Source organism: Agelaius tricolor, unplaced genomic scaffold (assembly GCF_023055355.1).
Source record: "Agelaius tricolor isolate 1412-34295 unplaced genomic scaffold, bAgeTri1.0.p SCAF_35, whole genome shotgun sequence".
NCBI classification, from domain to species: domain Eukaryota; kingdom Metazoa; phylum Chordata; class Aves; order Passeriformes; family Icteridae; genus Agelaius; species Agelaius tricolor.
Window position 1 is genome coordinate 3,987,052 of NW_027269295.1, and position 20,490 is coordinate 4,007,541.

At 41.7% G+C, this 20,490-nt stretch overlaps 1 protein-coding gene across 11 annotated transcripts in view; it reads left to right on the forward strand.

Moving 5' to 3' along the window:
* Positions 1–20,490, forward strand: part of TNRC6C (trinucleotide repeat containing adaptor 6C) — a 112,642-nt gene that overhangs the window by 61,530 nt on the left and 30,622 nt on the right. For 4 of the 11 annotated variants that reach the window (XM_071452851.1, XM_071452848.1, XM_071452844.1 and 1 more), the window contains 7 exons: positions 5,179–7,764; positions 14,790–14,999; positions 16,238–16,404; positions 17,046–17,150; positions 17,593–17,673; positions 18,274–18,343; positions 18,539–18,684. In XM_071452851.1, coding sequence (XP_071308952.1) covers positions 5,179–7,764; positions 14,790–14,999; positions 16,238–16,404; positions 17,046–17,150; positions 17,593–17,673; positions 18,274–18,343; positions 18,539–18,684 — 3,365 coding nt within the window. The remainder of the gene's footprint in view (positions 1–5,178; positions 7,765–14,789; positions 15,000–16,237; positions 16,405–17,045; positions 17,151–17,592; positions 17,674–18,273; positions 18,344–18,538; positions 18,685–20,490) is intronic. The other 7 variants (XM_071452853.1, XM_071452850.1, XM_071452852.1 and 4 more) reach the window with 5 other exon arrangements.

Sequence of the window (20,490 nt, forward strand, 5' to 3'; positions counted from 1 at the left end):
GTTTTAAAATAAATAAAGCTGCTTTATTCAATGCTTCCATCTCTTTTCTGCCTTTCCACATTATGTGTGCTGTGCAAGATTTCAGCTTCCTCAATCCTTGAGACTTGTGAGTGAGCTTTTTAGGGGCTTCAGATAGATGCCAGTTTTCAAATCTGTCTCTATGCCTAGAGCTGGATGCAGCAGGTAACCTGAAATGTTTGCACTACAATGCCCAAATTTTCTGCTTTTTTTATATTTTGTGTTTCAGAACAGATGCTTATGTCATGTTTTCTTTATGAAATTAGGCTACATTTGATTTAGCACTTAAAATGTTCCTGGCAAATTTAATTTCCTATTTGATTCAGATTTGGAAAAACTCATTTATAGTATTTTAAAGATCTGCTCATGTTGAATTGAAAACTATATTTTGAGGGGGGGAGAGAAAATAATTTGCCCTCTTTTCCCTCCTATTCTGACTGGGGGTCACTAACCTTTATGTGCCAAGGAAAATCCCCAGTGGGACTGTCAGTGGCCCTTGGGATTCTTCTGTGTTCTGCATGTCAGAGCAGGGAGCACCGTCTGTCATCTGTCCTTTGGGCAGCACAGGGCGAGCCAGGGGGTCTGGTTGTTGTTACGTGACAGACGTGGGCTGAAAAATAAAACAAGTAATAAGAGAGGAGTCACTGTTAGATCTGATTTAAAATGGGGTGAGCACAATTTGTTAATAATGTTCCATTAAAAGTTCACCCCAGGCTTTGCCATTTCGTACCCTGTCCGTACTTTGGTTCCAAAGTCAGCTGAATGTTGTGTTATAGTTGGGGAGACAGGGTTTTACTGCACAGCATTTGAACTAATCATTGCAATGGAAGCTATGGAGATACCGTTACTTTTAACTTAGCTGAATAAAAAAAAACTAAATATGATTGTAAATGAAATTTTCAGAGGGGGAGGGAAGTTTGGGGTCAGTTGCTTGTGCAGGCAAAGTATTTTCTTTTCTGAGAAATGCATGCAACAGCTTCTCCCATTTCACTCTACTCATATTTTGCATTTGTAATCTATGTAAACATTAAACTGATTTTGTAACTAATTATTCATTACCCAACACAGCCAAAAATGTTTTCTGTTTTTAATAAGTACTGAATTGAAGCTGGTCAAGTATGTTGGCTACAGTACGTAATAACACCAGCAATCTCCTCCCACCCCATTAAGGATATTATTTAAAAAAAACAGCAATCCAAAACAAAACAACTCCCTCATGCTATTATTTATACTGCTCAGAGCTGTGCATTTTCCAGGTCATGTGTATGGTTGCAGTTGGACAGAAGTTCTGTGCTTCTAAAAACAAATTTGTTAAAAACAAATTTAAGCCATTATCCTCAAATTAATATTTCCTTCCTGATGGCTGAAGAAATGTTGTTGACCAGGGGAACGATATTTCATAAAAGATGCATAATTAAGATATTGAAACACAAAGTATTAATTTAAAACTAGTTCTCACTTTGTGGTGTCCCAGCACTAGGATTTGTTAACATGGAATACCTGTGGTTTCTGTTCCTTGTGCCTTGTTTACAGTCTTTGCTCAGCTCACAGAGGAGGGATAGAAATGCTTCTGGTGGACTCAGTGCTTTTATTTCACATCTTTGCATAAATAAAGAGGAACCCATTCTTAAGAATTTTTTAAATGGCTTTCCCATTTCAATCTTAACAATTTGAAAAGAAAAGAAAATATTGTGAATTTCTGTGAACAGTTAGTTTCCTAGAAAGTTGGAGTAAATATGCATTTTCAAAAAAAAAAAACAAACAGAAAAGTTCTCTTGATTTAATTGTATAAAATATTTTGCATTCATTATTTTCCCCAAATAATGAAAAATTATTTCAATTATTCCAGCGTTCCAATAGCGACATCAATGGGAAAGGATCAACAGGGTGGGATAGGTCGTTACAGATTAAGTAAGACTGTGCTACTCGTTATTTATTTCATAGCAGCAAGCCCCTTCTAGTTAAAATGGAAAAAAGCCTTTTTGTTATTTGCTTCTAGAGACAAGAATATCAAACTTACATTACTCTATTCAAGATCTGTATTCAGACTCTTGGTTTGTCTGACAGCTAAGCCCCAGTTTTTGCAGGTTTCTGTTCATGCTGTGAAATTTTTTTTCCCATTTTCTTCATATGTCCTTTTCCTTGTGAGCTTTATGACAGCAACCTTGGTGTTACAACCACCTGTTCCAGTGTGTGCTGGACACTCTGAGGTTATTGCAGAGTTTTTTCTGGGATTTTTGAGCCGTGACTTGTGGGAGGTGGCAGCAGGACCCTGCTGCTGCTCCAGAGGGGATCCCTGATTTCACACCCCTCCACAGAATTCCTGTAATGCCAGATTAGCCTGTGGGTATTGCTGGGGGAATCATCTGAGCCTGGGGAGAGCGGCTGTGGGACAGGAAAGGGAGCACCTGGATTTGCAAAGCCTTGGGAAGCCCAGGGGTTGGAGCTGCACGTTCCTGGTGGGATCCTGCCAAGCTGTGCTTGGCCATTTTCTACTCTTAATATGGACATCTCTTTGGTTTTATAGTTCTTCTCCATCATGATTTTATTTTCTTCTTAGTTTCTCTTACTGTTCCTGAAGATCTGGTCTTGTATTTAACGAATTGTTTTGCTCCCTATTCTCAGCAATCATTCTAAGGTATTTTTTCATCTTCAGTCCCACCCCTTCCCTTTATTTTGTCTCCTAAGTGTTTTCAAATTTGAGCACTGCTTTAACCACCATCTTTGGGGGAGAGGAGAAAGGAGCTGATTAAACAAGCAGCTCCCTTTGATCTCATCAGCCATGGTGCTGTTCCTGTGAGCGTGGAGACGTCCTGGGCGCTCTCCTGATCCTCCTTCCCCAGCCTGCCCTGCAGGGCTCTGCTGGGGCAGCACCTGCACACAGAGCTGAGCTTTCAGCTTTGAGGAGACCTTTCATTGGAACAATGGATTTCCAGCCACTTTCAAATCCTTCTGTAGAGGCTCAAACACAGCTCTGAGTCGCACCACCCACAGGGTTGAATAAAATCTCCTGTAACTCCTCTTATCTGATTCCTTGGTTGCCTCAACTTCTTATCTTCTGGCCTGGCCTGCTGCTGCTTTTTTCCCTTTGTTCATTCCTGCTCTGCTAAGAATGTTCCTCGGCTCATTTCTCTGACCCTGCTGACCCTTTTTAAGTCCTTGCACAGCCTGCCTTCCCCTTCCATGTCTTATCTGGGATTCAGGTCTCTGTTTAACACCTGTGTAGCAAATCTTAGATCATCAGGTAAATGTTCAATGCTGTAGCAGTGGCTGTATCCATCCAGGAATAACAGGGTGCTTTCTTCCTTTCCAGCCATTGCATGTAGGGGAAGGAATCCAGGTAAATCCAAGTGGTTCTGTTCATGTTCCTTCAGATTTGTCATGTGCTTGTCAATTATTCTGGAAGAAATTCTTCCCTGTGAGGGTGGTGAGGCACAGGGTGCCCAGAGCAGCTGTGGCTGCCCCTGGATCCCTGGAAGTGTCCAAGGCCAGGTTGGACAGGGCTTGGAGCACCCTGGGACAGTGGGAGGTGTCCTTGCCCATGGCAGAAGGTGAAATGAGATGATTTTTAAGATCCCTTCAAACCCAAGCAATTCTATTTTCTGTGATTATTTAGGTCTTTTCCTGGTATCATGAGAAGATAGGTGATGAACTAAAACTGTTTTTCCTTTCCTTTCTCAAAAATCCTTTCTTCTGCTTCAATTAATTTAAGGGTTTTTTTAAAAGCAATCTGGGTTGGTTTAGCACGTTAGTTCTTCATCTTGAAAAATCTTCATAAGGCAACCAAGCAACCACCTTAAAAAGCTACAGGTAAAATGTGTGAACAAGATTTTGTCAGAGAGAGAGAGAGCTTTTTCTCATCTTGGGAGTAAATTTTGCAGTATCAGAACACCTCTAATTAGAGGAGCTAATCACACCAACATATTTGTGATTTAAATTGATTCATATTAAGCATTCATTGTTAACATCTTGTTTGGGAGATTTGTTGCATCCATCTTCCTCACAAAAATATTCATTTTATTCACAAAAAGAGTAGAAGCCATGTTGCAGCAGATTCAAAGCAAGTAAAAATAATTGACATCCAAAATTTGTTACTTTGATATGTGCAAGCAGTTAAGAGGAGCTCTTCTGCAGATTGTCTCCTTGGATCAGACTGAAATACTTGTTATCAAATTCCTGTCAAAAGAAACGGAGAGAAATAATCATGTACAGAGCAATTGGGATGGAAAGGAAATGCAAAGCCTTGACCAAAGCTTGAGTTCTTAACATGAGATGTGTTGTGCCTTCCAGTTTATCGTCATACCCTGGTGAGCAAGCAGCTGCTCAAGAGCTCTTGGTTAATGTTTTGGGTTAGTGTCTGGGTTTGAGGCTGTGACAGTGCTGAAAAGGCACAGCATCACTTTTCACTGGCTTGGTGACACAGGGGATTGTGTGTACAAATCCCAAATGATGTATAAACCACGAGTAAAGTCTGTGAGAGGTAAGTTTCCTGACAAAACTGTCAGTTATTTAGAGATGCCCAAGTTCCCTGCTAAAATATGCATTGGTGGTGTTTATAAGCAGCACCTAACAGTAAAGGTTGCTGTCTGGATTTGTTTCTTTGTTTCCAGGAAGGGTTGCAAACCTAACTACAGTATGAATTCAGTGTGTTGTGATGTGGGTGTGTATGTAATATCTCAGGGCAGGATGACATTTTACATTTTTTTATTGGATGCACTTTCATTGTGTTTCTCTGAAGAATGAGAATTGAGTCAAGATAAATGGTAAGAGTCTGCTAGGTACTCTTCTGTGTTTTTTTTCCAAATTTGTTTTTTAGACTTTTGACATAAATTAGTATATTTGCTCTTCTTATTTATTGCCTGCTTATTATTTTTACTGGTACACTGGGGGCTACAAAACACTTCTCTGTTCTAAAATGAATTCGTTCAGTTATTTTAATTGAGAGTTTTGTCAGATTAAAAAAAAAAAACCCAAACAAGTTAATAGGAGCATCATGTTCCATCCATTGTAGTGAGGAAAATTGCTTTATTATGTTAGAGAATGTACTCTAAATTTCAGCAGAATGTAGTGTTGTAACTAGTGATGTAAAACAGTGCTTTTAATAGAGGGCTTTTGCAGTGCTTGAACAGTGGACTCATTTTTAACCTTGGATCCTTTCAGATCTCAGCCACAGTGGATTGGGAGACCATTATGAGAATTCCCACTGGGGACAGCAGCCCGCTTTCAGGAGTGAAGGCAACTGCAGCTGGGATAAAGTGATAATAGACAGGACTGACAAGGAAGCGTGGCCTTCCATTACCGGAGCTGAGACTGAGTCTGCCTCAGAATGTACTACAGACACTGACTCTGCCTCCAACTGTGGCTCAGAGAACAGTAGCATGGCTACAGGGAGTGCCCAAGGCAACTTCACTGGACATACAAAGAAAACTAATGGCAATAATGGCGCCAACGGAGCACTCGTCCAAAGCACTTCTAACCAGAGTGCCCTTGGAGCTGGTGGAGCCAACGGCAACGGCAGCTCGGCCAGGGTGTGGGGGGTGGCTGCGGGCTCCAGCTCTGGCCTAGCTCACTGCTCTGCCAGTGGTGGGGATGGAAAGATGGACAACATGATGGGAGACGGTAGAAGTCAGAACTGCTGGGGTGCTTCCAACTCGAATGCTGGCATTAATCTTAACCTTAACCCTAATGCCAATCCAGCTGCCTGGCCTGTACTTGGACATGAAGGAACTGTGGGAGCAGGCAACCCTTCCAGTATTTGCAGTCCAGTCAGTGCCATAGGTCAGAACATGGGCAACCAGAATGGGAACCCAACAGGCACCTTAGGTGCTTGGGGAAACTTGCTGCCGCAAGAGAGCACAGAACCACAAACGTCCACTTCTCAGAATGTGTCTTTCAGCGTACAACCTCAGAACCTTAACACTGATGGACCAAATAACACTAACCCCATGAACTCTTCACCAAACCCTATCAATGCAATGCAGACAAACGGACTGCCGAACTGGGGGATGGCCGTGGGCATGGGGGCCATCATCCCGCCCCACCTGCAAGGCCTTCCTGGTGCTAACGGGACAGCGGTTTCTCAAGTCAGCGGGGGCAGTGGTGAAGGAATGGGCAGTTCAGTATGGGGGATGTCCCCAGGTAATCCTGCCGCAGGAAACAGCAATTCTGGGTTCAGTCAGGGGAATGGAGACACTGTGAACTCAGCATTAAGTGCTAAACAAAACGGATCCAGCAGCGCTGTGCAGAAGGAAGGAAACGGAGCGAACGCGTGGGACTCGGGGCCTCCCTCTGGCCCCGGGGTCCTGGCTTGGGGCAGGGGCGGTGGCGGGGTTGGCAGTGTGCATTCTGGAGCCTGGGGCCACCCCAACCGCAGCGCCAGCAACGGCGTCAACGGCGAGTGGGGCAAGCCCCCAAACCAGCATTCCAATAGCGACATCAATGGGAAAGGATCAACAGGGTGGGATAGCTCGAGTGTTACCAGTCCCAATCCTGCCATGCAGCAGGGCAATGAACAAATGAACTCTTGGGCCAAAGCTGCAGCATCTGGCACCACAGCTAGTGAAGGAAGCAACGACAGCGGTGGGAGTCAAAATGAAGGCAGTACTGGGAGGGAGGGGGCTGGAGAGGGCAGGAGGAGAGACAAAGGGATGATAGACCAAGGGCAAGTTCAGTTGCCAAGAAATGACCTTGACCCCAGGGTCCTGTCCAATACGGGGTGGGGACAGACCCCTGTGAAGCAAAACACTGCCTGGGAATTTGAAGAGTCCCCAAGGTCTGAACGGAAGAATGACAATGGAACTGAGGCCTGGGGTTGTGCAGCTACTCAATCTTCAAACTCAGGGGGGAAGAACGATGGGTCCATCATGAACAGTACAAATACCTCTTCAGTATCTGGGTGGGTCAACTCTCCACCGGCAGCTGTTCCAACAAATACAGGTTGGGGAGACAGTAACAACAAAGCACCAAATGGCCCAGGGGGGTGGGGAGAGTCAGCAAGCTCTACTACTGTTAATAATGCTGCTGCTGCCAAAAGCGGCCACACTTGGAGTGGGACCGCAAATCAGGAGGACAAATCACCTACCTGGGGTGAACCTCAAAAACCCAAATCTCAAAACTGGGGAGATGGACAGAAATCAAATCCAAGCTGGACTTCAGGAGGTGGAGACTGGACAGATTCATCATCTGTTCCTGGACACTTGGGTGATGGGAAGAAGAATGGATCTGGATGGGATTCTGACAATAGATCGGGGTCTGGCTGGAATGATTCCACAAAGTCTGGGACCAGTGGGTGGGGGAATGGCACAAACAGCAAGGCTAATACAGGTACAAGTTGGGGGGAATCTTTAAAGCCAGGCCCCCAACAAAATTGGGCTAATAAACCCCAGGACAACAATGTGAGTAACTGGGGAGGAGCTGCTTCTGTAAAACAGACGGGGTCAGGGTGGGTTGGTGGGCCAGTGCCAGCCAAACAAAAAGAGAACTGTGAGGCAACTGGCTGGGAAGAGCCATCTCCACCGTCCATTCGCCGCAAGATGGAAATCGATGATGGTACCTCAGCTTGGGGAGACCCAAATTACAACAACAACAAGACTGTAAACATGTGGGATAGAAATAATCCTATAATTCAGAGCAGTACCACAACCAACACCACCACCACTAGCACCATTATCAACACCAACATGGTTGAACCTCAGCCATCGCACCAGTCAAGTGCCCAGCCGAACCGGTCCCCGCTGCTTGGCCCAGGTATGGCAACAGTTTTGTGAAATAGTTCATAAAATAGGTTTAAAAGATGCTTTATACCAGTACTCATTGCTGAATGCTGTCTGTCCTGTCGGTGTGTTGGGTAGAAATCCTGTGTTTATGTCCAGAATATGTTTGTTCCTTTGCTCTGAAGCTGTCTTGTCTTGAGGACAGAACCCATGGAACCTGACACAAATTTACATAATCTGAAAGAATGTAAGAAAGGCTTGAAACAATATTTGGTCAATAGCATGGTAGGTTCTTAGATTGTGGATCCACGTGCATTTTAACATCTGTTCCACAGTTATTTAACACCTTTTAATTCAGCCATCTGAGAGGCTGGGGGATTTTGGCAAACCTTTTTTCTGTTATTTGTCTGCTGTCCCCACTGCGCAGGCTCAGTGTGTTTAGACAGTCTGCATCTGTTTCTTTTCTGCAAAACATCTCTTGGCAACAGATGTTTGTTAACAATTGCATGAATTTAGGCTGCTGCTGTTTCTCTGTCCAGCTTGTTGTCTTTTATGAAGAAATGGTTCTCTTCTCAGGGGTGGGGCACAGGCAGCGTCCTGGATTTTGTGTGGTTCTCAAAAAGCAGGACTGATTCCAGGTGTTAATATCCAGGGTGGCTGAAGTTAGGTTATCCTAACTTCAGCTGTGTTTCAAAGACAAGGTTTAGGTATTTAGGAATTTTTCTAATTGAAGGCAAGGTGCTGTTGTAGACAAGCAGCAAGGAATAAAAATGCATAAAGAATGGGAAAATGCTTAAAAGAGAGGTATTTAAATAAAGGTTACACTAGCAGCCCATATCTATATCATGACCACAGACCTCTCCTAAATAAATCTAATCATGCAGTACTCTTTTAAATTCTCCATCTGAGTTTTGTTTCCAGGTTTTTGTTTCATCGTGGTCATGGCTAAGTACTGACTTTTTAACCACATTTTTCTCCAAGTGGGATTTGTTCTCTCATTTCCATCCTTTTTCTCTTTGATGTTTTGGAATGTTTCAAATTTGCTTTAATGTCTGTATAAAAATAGTCTTAGGTTCCCCACTCTGGTCAAATATGTTAACAGTAGAGGGTACCTATTTTAATGAAATAACGTGCTCCAGAAGGGGAAATCTTTAAATGGCTTTGTACTTGGTCAGCCCAGCATATGTGACTACACTACCTTATTTAATCCATATTTAAAACTTTACCCATGAAACAAGAATTCAGATTCCTGATATTGTAATGGAAGTATCATGAAAGTGGATTTTTGGTTGGGTTGAGGTGAGGTTTTGTTTTTCATTAAGGTGATTTTTGGAGGATTACTTTGGTGCTTGTGAAACTGTTCATACACAGCAATGCATTGTTAATGTTATTCAAATAATTACCACCTTATAGAGGAAGACTTAACGGTCCTGAGCCCTTCAGATTTTGAAATGGAATTTAAAAGCTGCTGTTACTCTGCAGTGATTCCTTTGGAGCATGGACAGCAGCACAGGAAGGGTTTCTTTGAAGCAATTTGTTTACACATTCAGAAAGCTGCCTATGAGCACGTAACCAACCAGGTTCAAGTGAGTGTTGGACTTCTTAAAAAATGCGAGCTAGAAAGATTCTAAGATCTTTTAAGATAAGCAGATCTTTGATCTTCTCTTTTGTTTTTTTAAATTTTCCTAGATAAGCAAAGCCAGCTCTCAGAATATATTTAAGTCAGCATGCAAGAAAGTACAAAATGAGTCATAGTGAAAACAATTAAAAATATGGTTCTGATATTAAATTTAGATCAAGTTGTAGCAGGCATAAGTTAAACCTTGTACTTGGTATAGTACAGCAATTCTGGGTATAGTGTATATAAAGTATATAAAGGTGTATTACCAACTCTTGGTACAGTACAAGTATAAAGGTCAAACATGGAAATATTTGGAAGGATTTTTGTCTAAATGGAAGCAAGGAACAGTCCCTTTTGTCTTGAGCTCTGCTGTGTGCTTGTGGTCCCTCTATGTGCCAGAGAGGGACCATAGCTGTGCTTATCTCCCACACAGAGCAGGATGCAATTCCAAGGGATGGATCCCAGGGATTTGCCTTCAGGCAGGAGGGCAGGAGCCTCCCTTGCCCAGTGCAGGCAGCACATGGCAGCTGCACAGCAGCATCCCCATGCTCTGGGGGAAATGTGCACAGACCTGAAACATCCACAAATCATCCAAAGCATGGGAAGCAAGTAGTGAGGGTCTCACCTCCCATGCAGACAGGGCCCTGCCCTTTGGATTTGTGCTGTTTAACTCTTTTTCCTGCTCCAATCCCCTCTCCATTTAGCTGTGCATTTGCAGCCTCTGCAGGGAATCCTGTCACCAGGAGACTTCTGCAATCCACAAGCAAAGTTCATCCAGCAGCAGTTCTTTTCCATGCAAAGCGTGATTGTGTTATTAGAGCCTGTGCTACAGGGCATGCTCATCTAAAATCCTGCAACTCTTGAACTCTGTAGTTACCATGGGCATTTTGTCACCTGTGTGGGTCATGACAAGCTCTGCCAGTCACTTTCTGGGAATATAATGAATAAAGAATCATGGATTCCATTCCTGTATAGGTAGGGAGGAGTTGGCAGATGGAGGTTGTCACAGTCACACGTCCTGCAGGCAAAGAAGTGGATTTTAATTCTGCTGCACAGCCCTAGTTAGGAGTTCACAAAGGATTAACAGTTCCTTTTGGGATTGGTGTGTATGCTTTATTAGTTTGGAAATAGAGGCCAAGTTACAGTCTTGTTATTCAAGTTGTCACCCATCCCCAGAAGTTCTCCAGATCCTTTGAAGGCAGAACTTAAAAGCCATTGATGGGAAGCAGATGTTGGTAAACACTTGGTGAAAATAAGGAATGCTCTAAGGAGTTTCATTTTCCATTGGAAAAGAAGAGGAAAAAGAGAGGAGGGAAAGAGAGAGATAATGTGATAGATACAGTCCTTAGTGGTTATAGGAGCTTATTCCTAAGGTACTGGTGAATTACTTAGAAAGGGGCAGAAAGCTGGTGGGTCTGAGTTAGATTGGGGTTTAATCTAAATTACTTGTGCATAATTCTTCCTAGCATTTCTAACTCATGCAGCTTTGATATGAGGGGAATAAGAAATGAGAAATGGTTTTGCAAACAGAAATAATTTAAAGAGATTTTTGGATCCAAAAGAGCATCAGATCCTCCAAGTGCTGAGGAGTGGGCTTGATGCTTTCCTGCTCATTACATCAGGAGAGCCTGGCAGGGTTCCAGCATCCTCCAGCTGAGGAAAGCAACAACAGAAGATAACACAGCCTTCCCTGTGGGGGTTGTAGGTCACAAATTAAGGTCTTTGTGGTTACTAGAGAGTGAGGAGCTTAAGTTTTAAAAACCTGAACTGGGTCTAAGTTCTGAAAGCTCCAAACATCTCTGTTCCTTTTATAATCCTGTGCCACTGAGTGGCAGCTCACATGGCAGTGTTTTTCTTACTTTGAACTTCCATCAGAATGGATTTGAAAGCAGCTCAGCTTTGGGCTCCTTTAGGGTGCTCATGTGCAAACCTAAAACCCTCTGGTGGGTGCTGAGCCCATGAATAGCCAGGTTTTGGGGGGCAGCCAAGTGATGCTGAGAGAGCTGCCCTCGATTTTCACACAAGGGTGATGTCACTGCTGAAACCCAAATTAGAGCTTTCTGAATGCTCAGTGATGAACTGGAATCCCTTTCAGAAAATGAGAATTTGAAAGATTAAGGCTTGTAGGTGGCTCTTAAATGTACATATAAAACCCATAATAATTAATGTGTAATTAGTAAACAACATCTTTTCTGCCTAATATCTTCTTTTTTATCTATATATGGTTCTAATATTTTGGTTTGCCTGTATTGTGCTCATGTGCTCTGGTATTTATCAGGGACCAACAACTTAAAAGAAAACAATTTCTGCCATCCAAATAGCTATAGGGTTATTTTGAGGGAAAACAACTGCATCCTGCCACAGCTTAGTTAACATTTCACTTTCCCTTGAGGATTTCCTGTTGGCTGTGGCCCAATGTTAATTATGTTTTTATTTCTATAAAACAAAGCTCTGCCAATGTGTCCATGTTTATTACTTACTGGGATCTTTTCATTTCTTGCAATTCTAACAATGTTTAAAAACTTCAGTACTAAAACCTCACTTTCTTGCCAAAGAAGCCTTTAAGTGGAGCATGTTCTGTTATGAAACAACATTTGTGCAGATCTGGGTGGGCTTTAAGGAGCTTTTTACCAGAAGAGCTTAAATCTGTATTATTTTCATGATACAGAAAATAGGAAGTTTTCTCCAAGCAGAACTTTTGAAAACATTTGGCCGGTTCAGTTTTTGAGACCACTCAAAGGTCTTGGTTTGCCTTCCCAACAGCCATGGGGAGTTTTCCATCATTCATTCAAAAATGTAACATTATTCACCTTTAAACTTTCTAAAACAGAATCATTTGGGGTCATAGGAAGATAGCACTGGGACAGGAGTATTTACACAGAGGGGAAACAGGTTTGCAATTGAGAAATGCTCCAGAACTTACAGACAAAGTTCAGTTCACAGGTTATTTTTCCAGCAGCCTTCAGGTTTTATTTACCAATTTCCTGCACTTAATTTTAGCTGTTAAGATAGTTTGGAAAACTTTTTGTAGATTTATTTTGTTTGCTTTTCTGGACTTGTACTATTTTGTGTTAGTGAAGGCTGGCTCTCCCATTATTTGTAATCCCATATTATTTCCTGCTCAGTGCATTTAAAAGCACTTAATATAATTTGGACATGACACATCTGTGGCCTTTAGTTGAAGTTGTTGTATTTCTAAGGGCAACAGAGGAACTGGGGGTTTTTTTGAGGTTTTTACTCTTTAGCATAGCACACTTTGGCTTTTTAATGTATAAATTGTGTTTTAAGGATGATTTCCTAAATTGAATTAGGTAAAGTTTCCAGTAGAGGTTGCATGAAATCAGGGAGATGTTAATACTCTGCACTGTCCCTGTTTGCAGGCTGGGTGGTGTTGTGGAGATGTTTTGTTTTGTGTTTCATTTGCCTGCAGTTAATCTTTTTCAGCTGCCAGTATGATTTAATACACACAGTTGTCTGCCAGTTGCCTCCTGAGTAGTGAGGCAGAAACTCAAATAAATCCTCTCTTAAATAAAGTTGGCTAGAAAATACAAGCAGGAACCTTGAAATAAGCATTTCAGGTGCAACACCAAGGAAGCTGTCATGTTAACTACAGGTTCATTTGGGTACATCTGTGGATCTGCCAGTTTATCTTCTTTACACACCTTAAAATAACCAGAAATGTAAAGTACATTGATCAAGCCTAAACCATGGTATTTTGGTTTCAAATGGAAATAGCTTGAATGAAATAGTGACATTTTGGATTGTTTCAGGAGCTCTCTTTTAATTCAGTGCCTCGTGCTGGTAGAGAAGGAGTTTTCTGAAGCTGCAATACACCAGTGGAGAGTTTGACACCCACTGTGCCATCTGCACTGGCATCAGTGTCTGAGAGAGCTGCAGTAAGGAATAGGACCTAAAATAAATATATCATGCAGGAACATGGTATCAATGCACAGCTCTGGGCCCATCTATTTGATTGTTTCCTCTGCCAGGCAATGTTTGAGTTGTTATTGGCAATGGATGCTGCTGCAGTTTCTGGTAAGGAGAATTCTGTGGAATTCAGTGAGTTCTGCAAGGACTTGTTGCTCAATGAACCATTATTGTTTGCTATTCCAGTGTATTTCAAAGTGCTGTTAGGCACTCCCTTGCCTTTGCCTACCTATTCTGGGTGTCTGTTTGTAGAGAAGATGTTGTTCCTGCACTTTGAAACATTTCCAGAGTATTTTTAGAGATATCATTGTGGAGCAAAAAAAGGAAATAATGCTGTGGCAAAGCAGCATCTGGTCATTCACTTAGAAAATACTCCTCTTAATAACATTCATCTCCAATGAAAAGAGAACAAGTTCCTGATTTAGCAGCCTAATTACCAGTGGAATTTTAAAGCAGACTGAATTCTACAATATTTGTGAAGATCTCAGCTGTCATGTAACGGGATGTAATTTTTTTTACAATTGTAGAAAAATAGGTTAGTGTCAAGTGTCTGTAAGAATTTTGTTTTCTTGCTTGTTGTGCCTCTCTTTGTGCTCGTTTACAAAGTACCTTGAACTCTACCCGTGATCCAAGTCCTCTCTCCAGAAAATCTCTGATAACAATGGCTGTAAATTCAGGTTCCCCTTTTGCTGTGTGGCCAGGTTGCTCTGTAGGCTCAGGAGCCCTGTGGCTGTTGCTGCCACGTTCAGCTGCAGGGCTAAAATCCTGTCAGATGGATTTAAGAGCATTACATTCAAGGCCAGCCAGACTAAAGCTGTTTCTTTGGAGTAGCTTACGTCTTCAGTGAGTTCATGTAATGCTCTGTAGGAAAACAATGGCTTCTACCTGCCATTCCTTCTGCTTTGATTATGGATTCTAATTGCAGTCTTGATTAATTCCCCTTAAAATAATATTTATTATAATGTAGAGGGTCAGTGATGAGGGATAGGTAGGTAACCATGAGCTGTAATAAAAGCTTTAAGGAATACATTCAGCACAGATAATCTTCACTCAAAGTGGGAACAATCAAACAGCATCTTACTGCCAGGGCATGAGAAAAAGATTTTATGTTTGTAAACAGTGAAAAGGAATTAAAATAGGTTAAGATTTTTCAAGGAAGCAAGGCCCAAGTCAGACTGGGGTCTTGGTCTCTGGAATTCTGGCCCTGGGCAGGGAGGAGCAGCTGCTCCTTGGGGCCAGTGTGGTGCTCACTTGGCAGCCTGGTTGCTCCTGGCTCTGGAGAAAACCCCTCTTTCTGTTGTGTTGACAACTTGACATTAGTATTGAATTAAGAAAAAACTCTTAAGACCAAATTTAAGGGATTGTTTTAAACACACATAACTACAATCACTGTATGTACTTACTGGTTCCTGCTCTTTCCAGAGAAACTCACGAGCAAAATTTAAACTTTTTTTGAATTATTTGATGAAGAAACCTTTCCTCTCATCACTGTTCTCCTTGCCTTGCTCCAGCAGGCTGGGGAGAGATGCCTGCTGTCCACACCAAGAGTGAAGCTTCCTGGGGAGAGCCCTCCTCCCCTTCTGCTGCAGTTGATAATGGCACTTCAGCCTGGGGGAAGCCCCCCAGCAGTGGGACTGGGTGGGGAGAGAATCCTGCCGAGCCTGCAGGGACCTATGGAAGAACAAATGCTCCAGCTGCTGCCCCAGCACTGTGCAAACCAGGTACACACAGGGCTGCCACTGTCCTGGCAGGGGAGGGGGTTTGCTTCTGCCACTTGTGCTTTTCTCTGCATTTCAGACACAGGAGTTTGCTTCTGCCACTTGTGCTTTTCTCTGCATTCCAGTCACAGGCAGCCTTTGTGATTTTATTCTCAAAACTGTGTTAGCTGTCACAAGGCCATGTTAATCCAAATACTCAGTTAATTCAGAAATATGAATATGGTGCATCCATCTGGAAATTTAAAGGAGAGTAGTTTTGTGTGTTTGAAAAGCAGCATGGCAGAGGTGCAGGAAACTGTGAAACTGCAGAAGAACGTGACTAGGACTTAAACCCTTGGTGTCTAAAATAAACCTGTATTGGGATGAGAAGCAGTGGAGAACAGTCAGGATAGAATTGATTCTGGTAGGAAAAGCAACACCTGAGACCCACTAATCATAACAACCTCATGTTGGGTTAAACTGAGTGAGTGGGTGTTTTCTTCAGCCATTAAAACTGTTGCCAGGTTCAGGAACATCCTGAACAACTTCCTGCTTCGTGATTCCTAACTCGGGTATTTGATAAATCTCCTCCATCTCTGAATGTCCTGAGGGCCACTGATTGCTTTAGACTCTCCTCTTGGCTGTGGAGGTTGCCTAGAGATTCACTCCTGCAAAATACCATAGTGAGACATAGTTAGCATTCCCAGAAAACATAAAAGGAGGAGTGAGAGCTCTTAAGATGAGTAATCCCAGCTTTAAACAGAGTAAACAGAAAAAAACAGACTGAGGTGACACAACCTCGTCACTGAATGTGAAGTGTTCCTGCAGCCCACAAGCTCCTTTCAGATTCTCCATTCTTCAAGATGGGAATGAGTGTCTGAGCATTAATGACTTTGAAATCTGGTTTGTTCATGGAAGAATGTGGTAGGTAAAATGGTGAGGTTCATTGAAAGCAAAATGGCACTTAATAAATGTGTGCTCATACTTTGGTTCCTTGTTCCTGGGAGAGTGGAGTGGCCATGACCACAGATCTTAATGGTTCTGGGAAAAGCAGGACTTGGAAGTTGCTGGATGTTTTCTTCTCTTAGAGAACTTCCCTTTTTTTTTTTGCTAGCTTCAAAGAAGACATTCTAAGCTATGTGATGAACCTCTTTGTCTCTTGAAAATTCTCATGTTAGCACAATGGATATGGCACAAAAGCCTATTTCTGTGAAATTTGCAGGCAGCTGAATAATATTTTTCTTCTCCCACTTTCCCTCCAGCTTCAAAATCTATGCAAGAAGGCTGGGGGAGTGGTGGGGATGATGTGAATCTCAGTACTAGTCAGTGGGAAGATGAAGAAGGAGATATGTGGAATAATACTGCTTCACAAGAGAGCAGCTCCTCCTGTAATTCCTGGGGGAATGCCCCGAAGAAAGGACTTCAAAAGGTAAGACAAAAATAAAGACACTCTCTAGCAAGAGTGGAATTAGTGTAACGTTTGTAGAATAAGTTGTCACAAATTTGCTGGTGCATTACACCTGAAATTAAACCTCTGACACCTGAACACAAGCACAGCTTGCCACTACAGTGGTTCAAGTACAGCCTACCTTGTTTCCAGGGGAAAATGGGAGATCTTTGAATTTAGGCATGTCAGATGCTTTGGGAGTTTTGTTGTCATTGCCTTTGTTTTCTCTAAGTTTTATAAGCTTCCATGTATTCTAAAGAAATGATAATGTATTAACAGAAAGAGAAGAAGGTGTTAAGGGGGCTTTCAGACACTTCCATGGTGGTGGAAAAGCAAACATTGTGATGGAGCTGTTGAACACAAAAAGCTGTTTCCTATTTGTGAGGACGGTGTGTGTGTGTGTGTGTGAGAACAAAGTGAACTTGTGTTAATGCTGCACTCAACCGAGAACGTAGACAATTGTGTGAGGAAATTTTCCATTGCACAGTCTTTATTTCAGGACAAGGCCAGGCTGTAACTTAAAGGAATTGGGAATGCATTTAGCCACTTTGTTTGTTAATCCATTAGCCAACAGTTAGGCCGGTGATTTGATCAAGTATGGTTGTTTCTTGTACTGTCCGCAGCCCAAAACAAATCCGCGCTTGTCCCTTGGTACTTTCTGGAGAACTGAAAAGAAGAGACTTCTTAAGGATATTGTGATAGAAAAGCTGCACAAAGATCTTTTAAAGGTGTTTATCTAGACGCTCTTGTTTGTTTTTAAGAAAATACACTGAGTAACATTCTTAACTTCAAGGTTGCAAACTTGTTTTTGGGAATGTTTTTCAGGAAGTGTTGTACTATTTCAGCTTTATTTCGTTATATTTTTCTGCCAAGGATTAAAATGAAATACGTAAATTCAAAGGTGGCTTTAATTCAGTGGCCAGCAAATCAAATACTAAATAGTACACTGAACACCTATTCAGCTGAGATAAATTTTTACACTTTTGGGGGAAGAGAATCTTAGTCGCGTTGCTCGGAGGGTTCTTCAATACTTTCTGAATTAATGTACTAATACATCTTTCAGTAGCATGTGCTATTAATAAAAACCACTTACCATTTCTTTTATGTACATCTCACTACAATGAACGTGGCAAGCAGCCCATTAATGGAATCTCCCATTTATTTACCAAGGGCATGAAGACATCTAGCAAGCAGGATGAGGCCTGGATCATGAACCGTCTGATAAAACAGCTCACAGACATGGGCTTCCCTGTGAGTAGTGCTCAGCCAGCACACTGTGCCTTAGCTTTTAGCTTGTACTTCTGACTGTGGCTGTTTCAGACTGTAGCTACACCAAGATCTTCAGTCTCCAGGCCAGGAAGTAGCTCTGACCTGCATTTAAACACATACTGTGATTTCAGAAATCTGCTCTAAACCTATTCAATGCTCTGAGATGAACTGGGATAAGATTTTGAAGTTCATAGTTTTATAACAACAGGTATTACTTTGAAGTGCAGTAATAATCCCCTCCCATTCCTCTTTTTTCATTAAACAGGTGAAATGAGAGTATAGCTGGGTTGTTTCTTAGAGAAAGTCATATCATTGTGATATTTGAGTTGTTCATGGAAAACAGGAATATGTTTAAACAGAACAATGTGTTTCACCTTGTAGAGCCAGTACTTCCTTGACAAACTGAAATACCTGAATTGTGAGAATTGCTGAAAGCAGGCAAAAACCACACACAGACATTATTTAGGCTGCTGAGTAAACATTAAACCCAGTATTTAAGAGTTGTGTCTGTTTTCTCAGGTTACTTTGAAATCACATGAACGTGATTACTTTTCCTCTTAACGTAATTCCTGTTTTTGACAGAGAGAGCCAGCGGAAGAGGCCTTGAAGAGCAACAGTATGAATCTTGATCAGGCCATGAGTAAGTATCTGTGTAAGTAACTTTTTTGTCTTTAAAGCAACACAGGAACCCTGCATGAATATAAGCATTTGATTATACTCAGACTAATTGGAAAATATTTATTTCTTTGCCTTGCTTTTGTAAGCAAGATGAATTTCTCTGAACTGCTGTTGGTAACTTTACTCCCTCTGCCTCACCTTTTGCAATATATTTTCCTTTTCTGTGCAGGTGCTCTGCTGGAAAAGAAGGTGGAAATGGACAAGCGTGGAATGGGAGTGACCGACTATAATGGAATGGTCACCAAACCCCTTGGCTGCCGCCCACCACCAATCTCCAAAGAGTCTTCCATGGACCGCCCCACCTTCCTTGACAAGGTGAGTCCAGCAGCAGGAGCATGGTGCATAGTGTAAAAATGCTGATGATTTCCACTGTCTGCTTAGAAAGCGTAGAAAGAAATGTGATGGATATGGGTTTGTTCCTTTTCTTGTATTTTTTCAGTCTTGTGGGGAATTCAGTTCTTGTGGAAAGGAGCAGTGATTTGATTCTCACATAGAAATAAAGAATGATCATCCCCTGTTTTACACTTGAAAACTTGCTAAGGAATCAGTAACATGGTGGAACTAGAAATGGAGGAAAAAAAGAGAAAAAAAACCCCCACAGGAATCTATGAGAGTGCAGTCAGTGAACCTTGCCCAAATTCACAATCAGGCAGGACCAAGGCCAAAATCTTCCAAGAAGTAGGCTCTTAATTTCTCTTCTTTTAGTTTTGAGCTTCTTAAAAATTCCAGTGGAAGTTCAGTACCTAAATACAAAGGAGGAGTTCAAAATCTTCCAAGAATTAGGCTCTTAATTTCTCTTCTTTTAGTTTTGAGCTTCTTAGAAATTTCAGTACTTAAATACAAAGGAGGAGTTCAGGTATTTTTGTTAAGTCTCAGAGCAGACATGCACAGTCATAAAAAGCTTCTCCAATGAGTTTCCCTTTCTGTGACCACATATGACAAACTTTCCAGCACTGTTTAATGACTGAGGAAAAGTCAGAAGTTTGTGATTTTCAGGATTCAAAGTGACTAAAGAAGAGAATATATGGAAAAGTGAAGCCAAATCTTCACTAGGAAATCAGATTTACAGCCTTGACAGAAAATCCTGGAGGAACTTACCAAATCACCTAAGAATCCCCCTGAAAATTATTGATAAGTAAAGAAGAATCTCAGATGTCATTCTGTATTTCACAGCTTATTTAAAGGTTCATACAGATGAGTGGTGGAGGATTCTGACCACAGAAATCAGTGCTTTTGACAAACTGTGCTGCAAGCAATTCATTTCACATGAGCTGTGTACAGGTGTGAGGCAGTAATGAAATCCACTCATATAAAGCTCATTCTTTGCCATGGCAGAATTTAATGAATGTGTTAATTGAAGGCCACAAAAGATGCATGCATGCCAGTTAGCCTTTCCTTTTCTTGGATAACAATATCTTCAGCAGTGAAATTCTTGCCAGAGAGAGAGGTGCATTATGTGCAGCATGATGCATAATTCTGGAAACATATGTTAAACACAACTATTGAGAAGGGAGTACTAAAATCATTAATATTCATACAGTAAGTAAAATCTATCAGTCTAGGCATAATCTGTCACAGTGACTTGGCTCTAACAAAGGAAATAATCCCACACTGTATTTGTTAGCTATCACAGTGTTGAGCAACTTGCTAAGTGAATTAAATAAATATAATTTCTGCTCTAAGAACACAGAGTTTTTATTCCTCCAAAGAAATTCTTTCCAGATTTACAGCTCATGCTAGTTAAGCAATTCCTCCAAAACCTTTTTGCCCTTTGAGGTACTGTTTCAGGGCATGAGTCTGGAGCTGTCTTGTTTCTGTTTAGGTCATCCTTGGTGAGGAACAAGCTCTCCACACAGCTGGACAGAGCACTCCAGCCAGCATTCCTTGTTTTACTTACTGCTTTATTAAGTCATCATCCTTTTGTTGAGTCTTCAATAAGTTCTGAAGGTTCCTCTCCATGAATTTGTAATTTGGGGTAGTATGCTCATTGTTACCACTCTCAGCTCACCTGCATTGAGACACCATCATTTTTCTCTAAACAGCTAAAGCCAGCACTTCATATTGTTTTAACTTTATACATTTGAGGAGGGAAAATTTCCAACCCTGACATTTGCCTGTGGA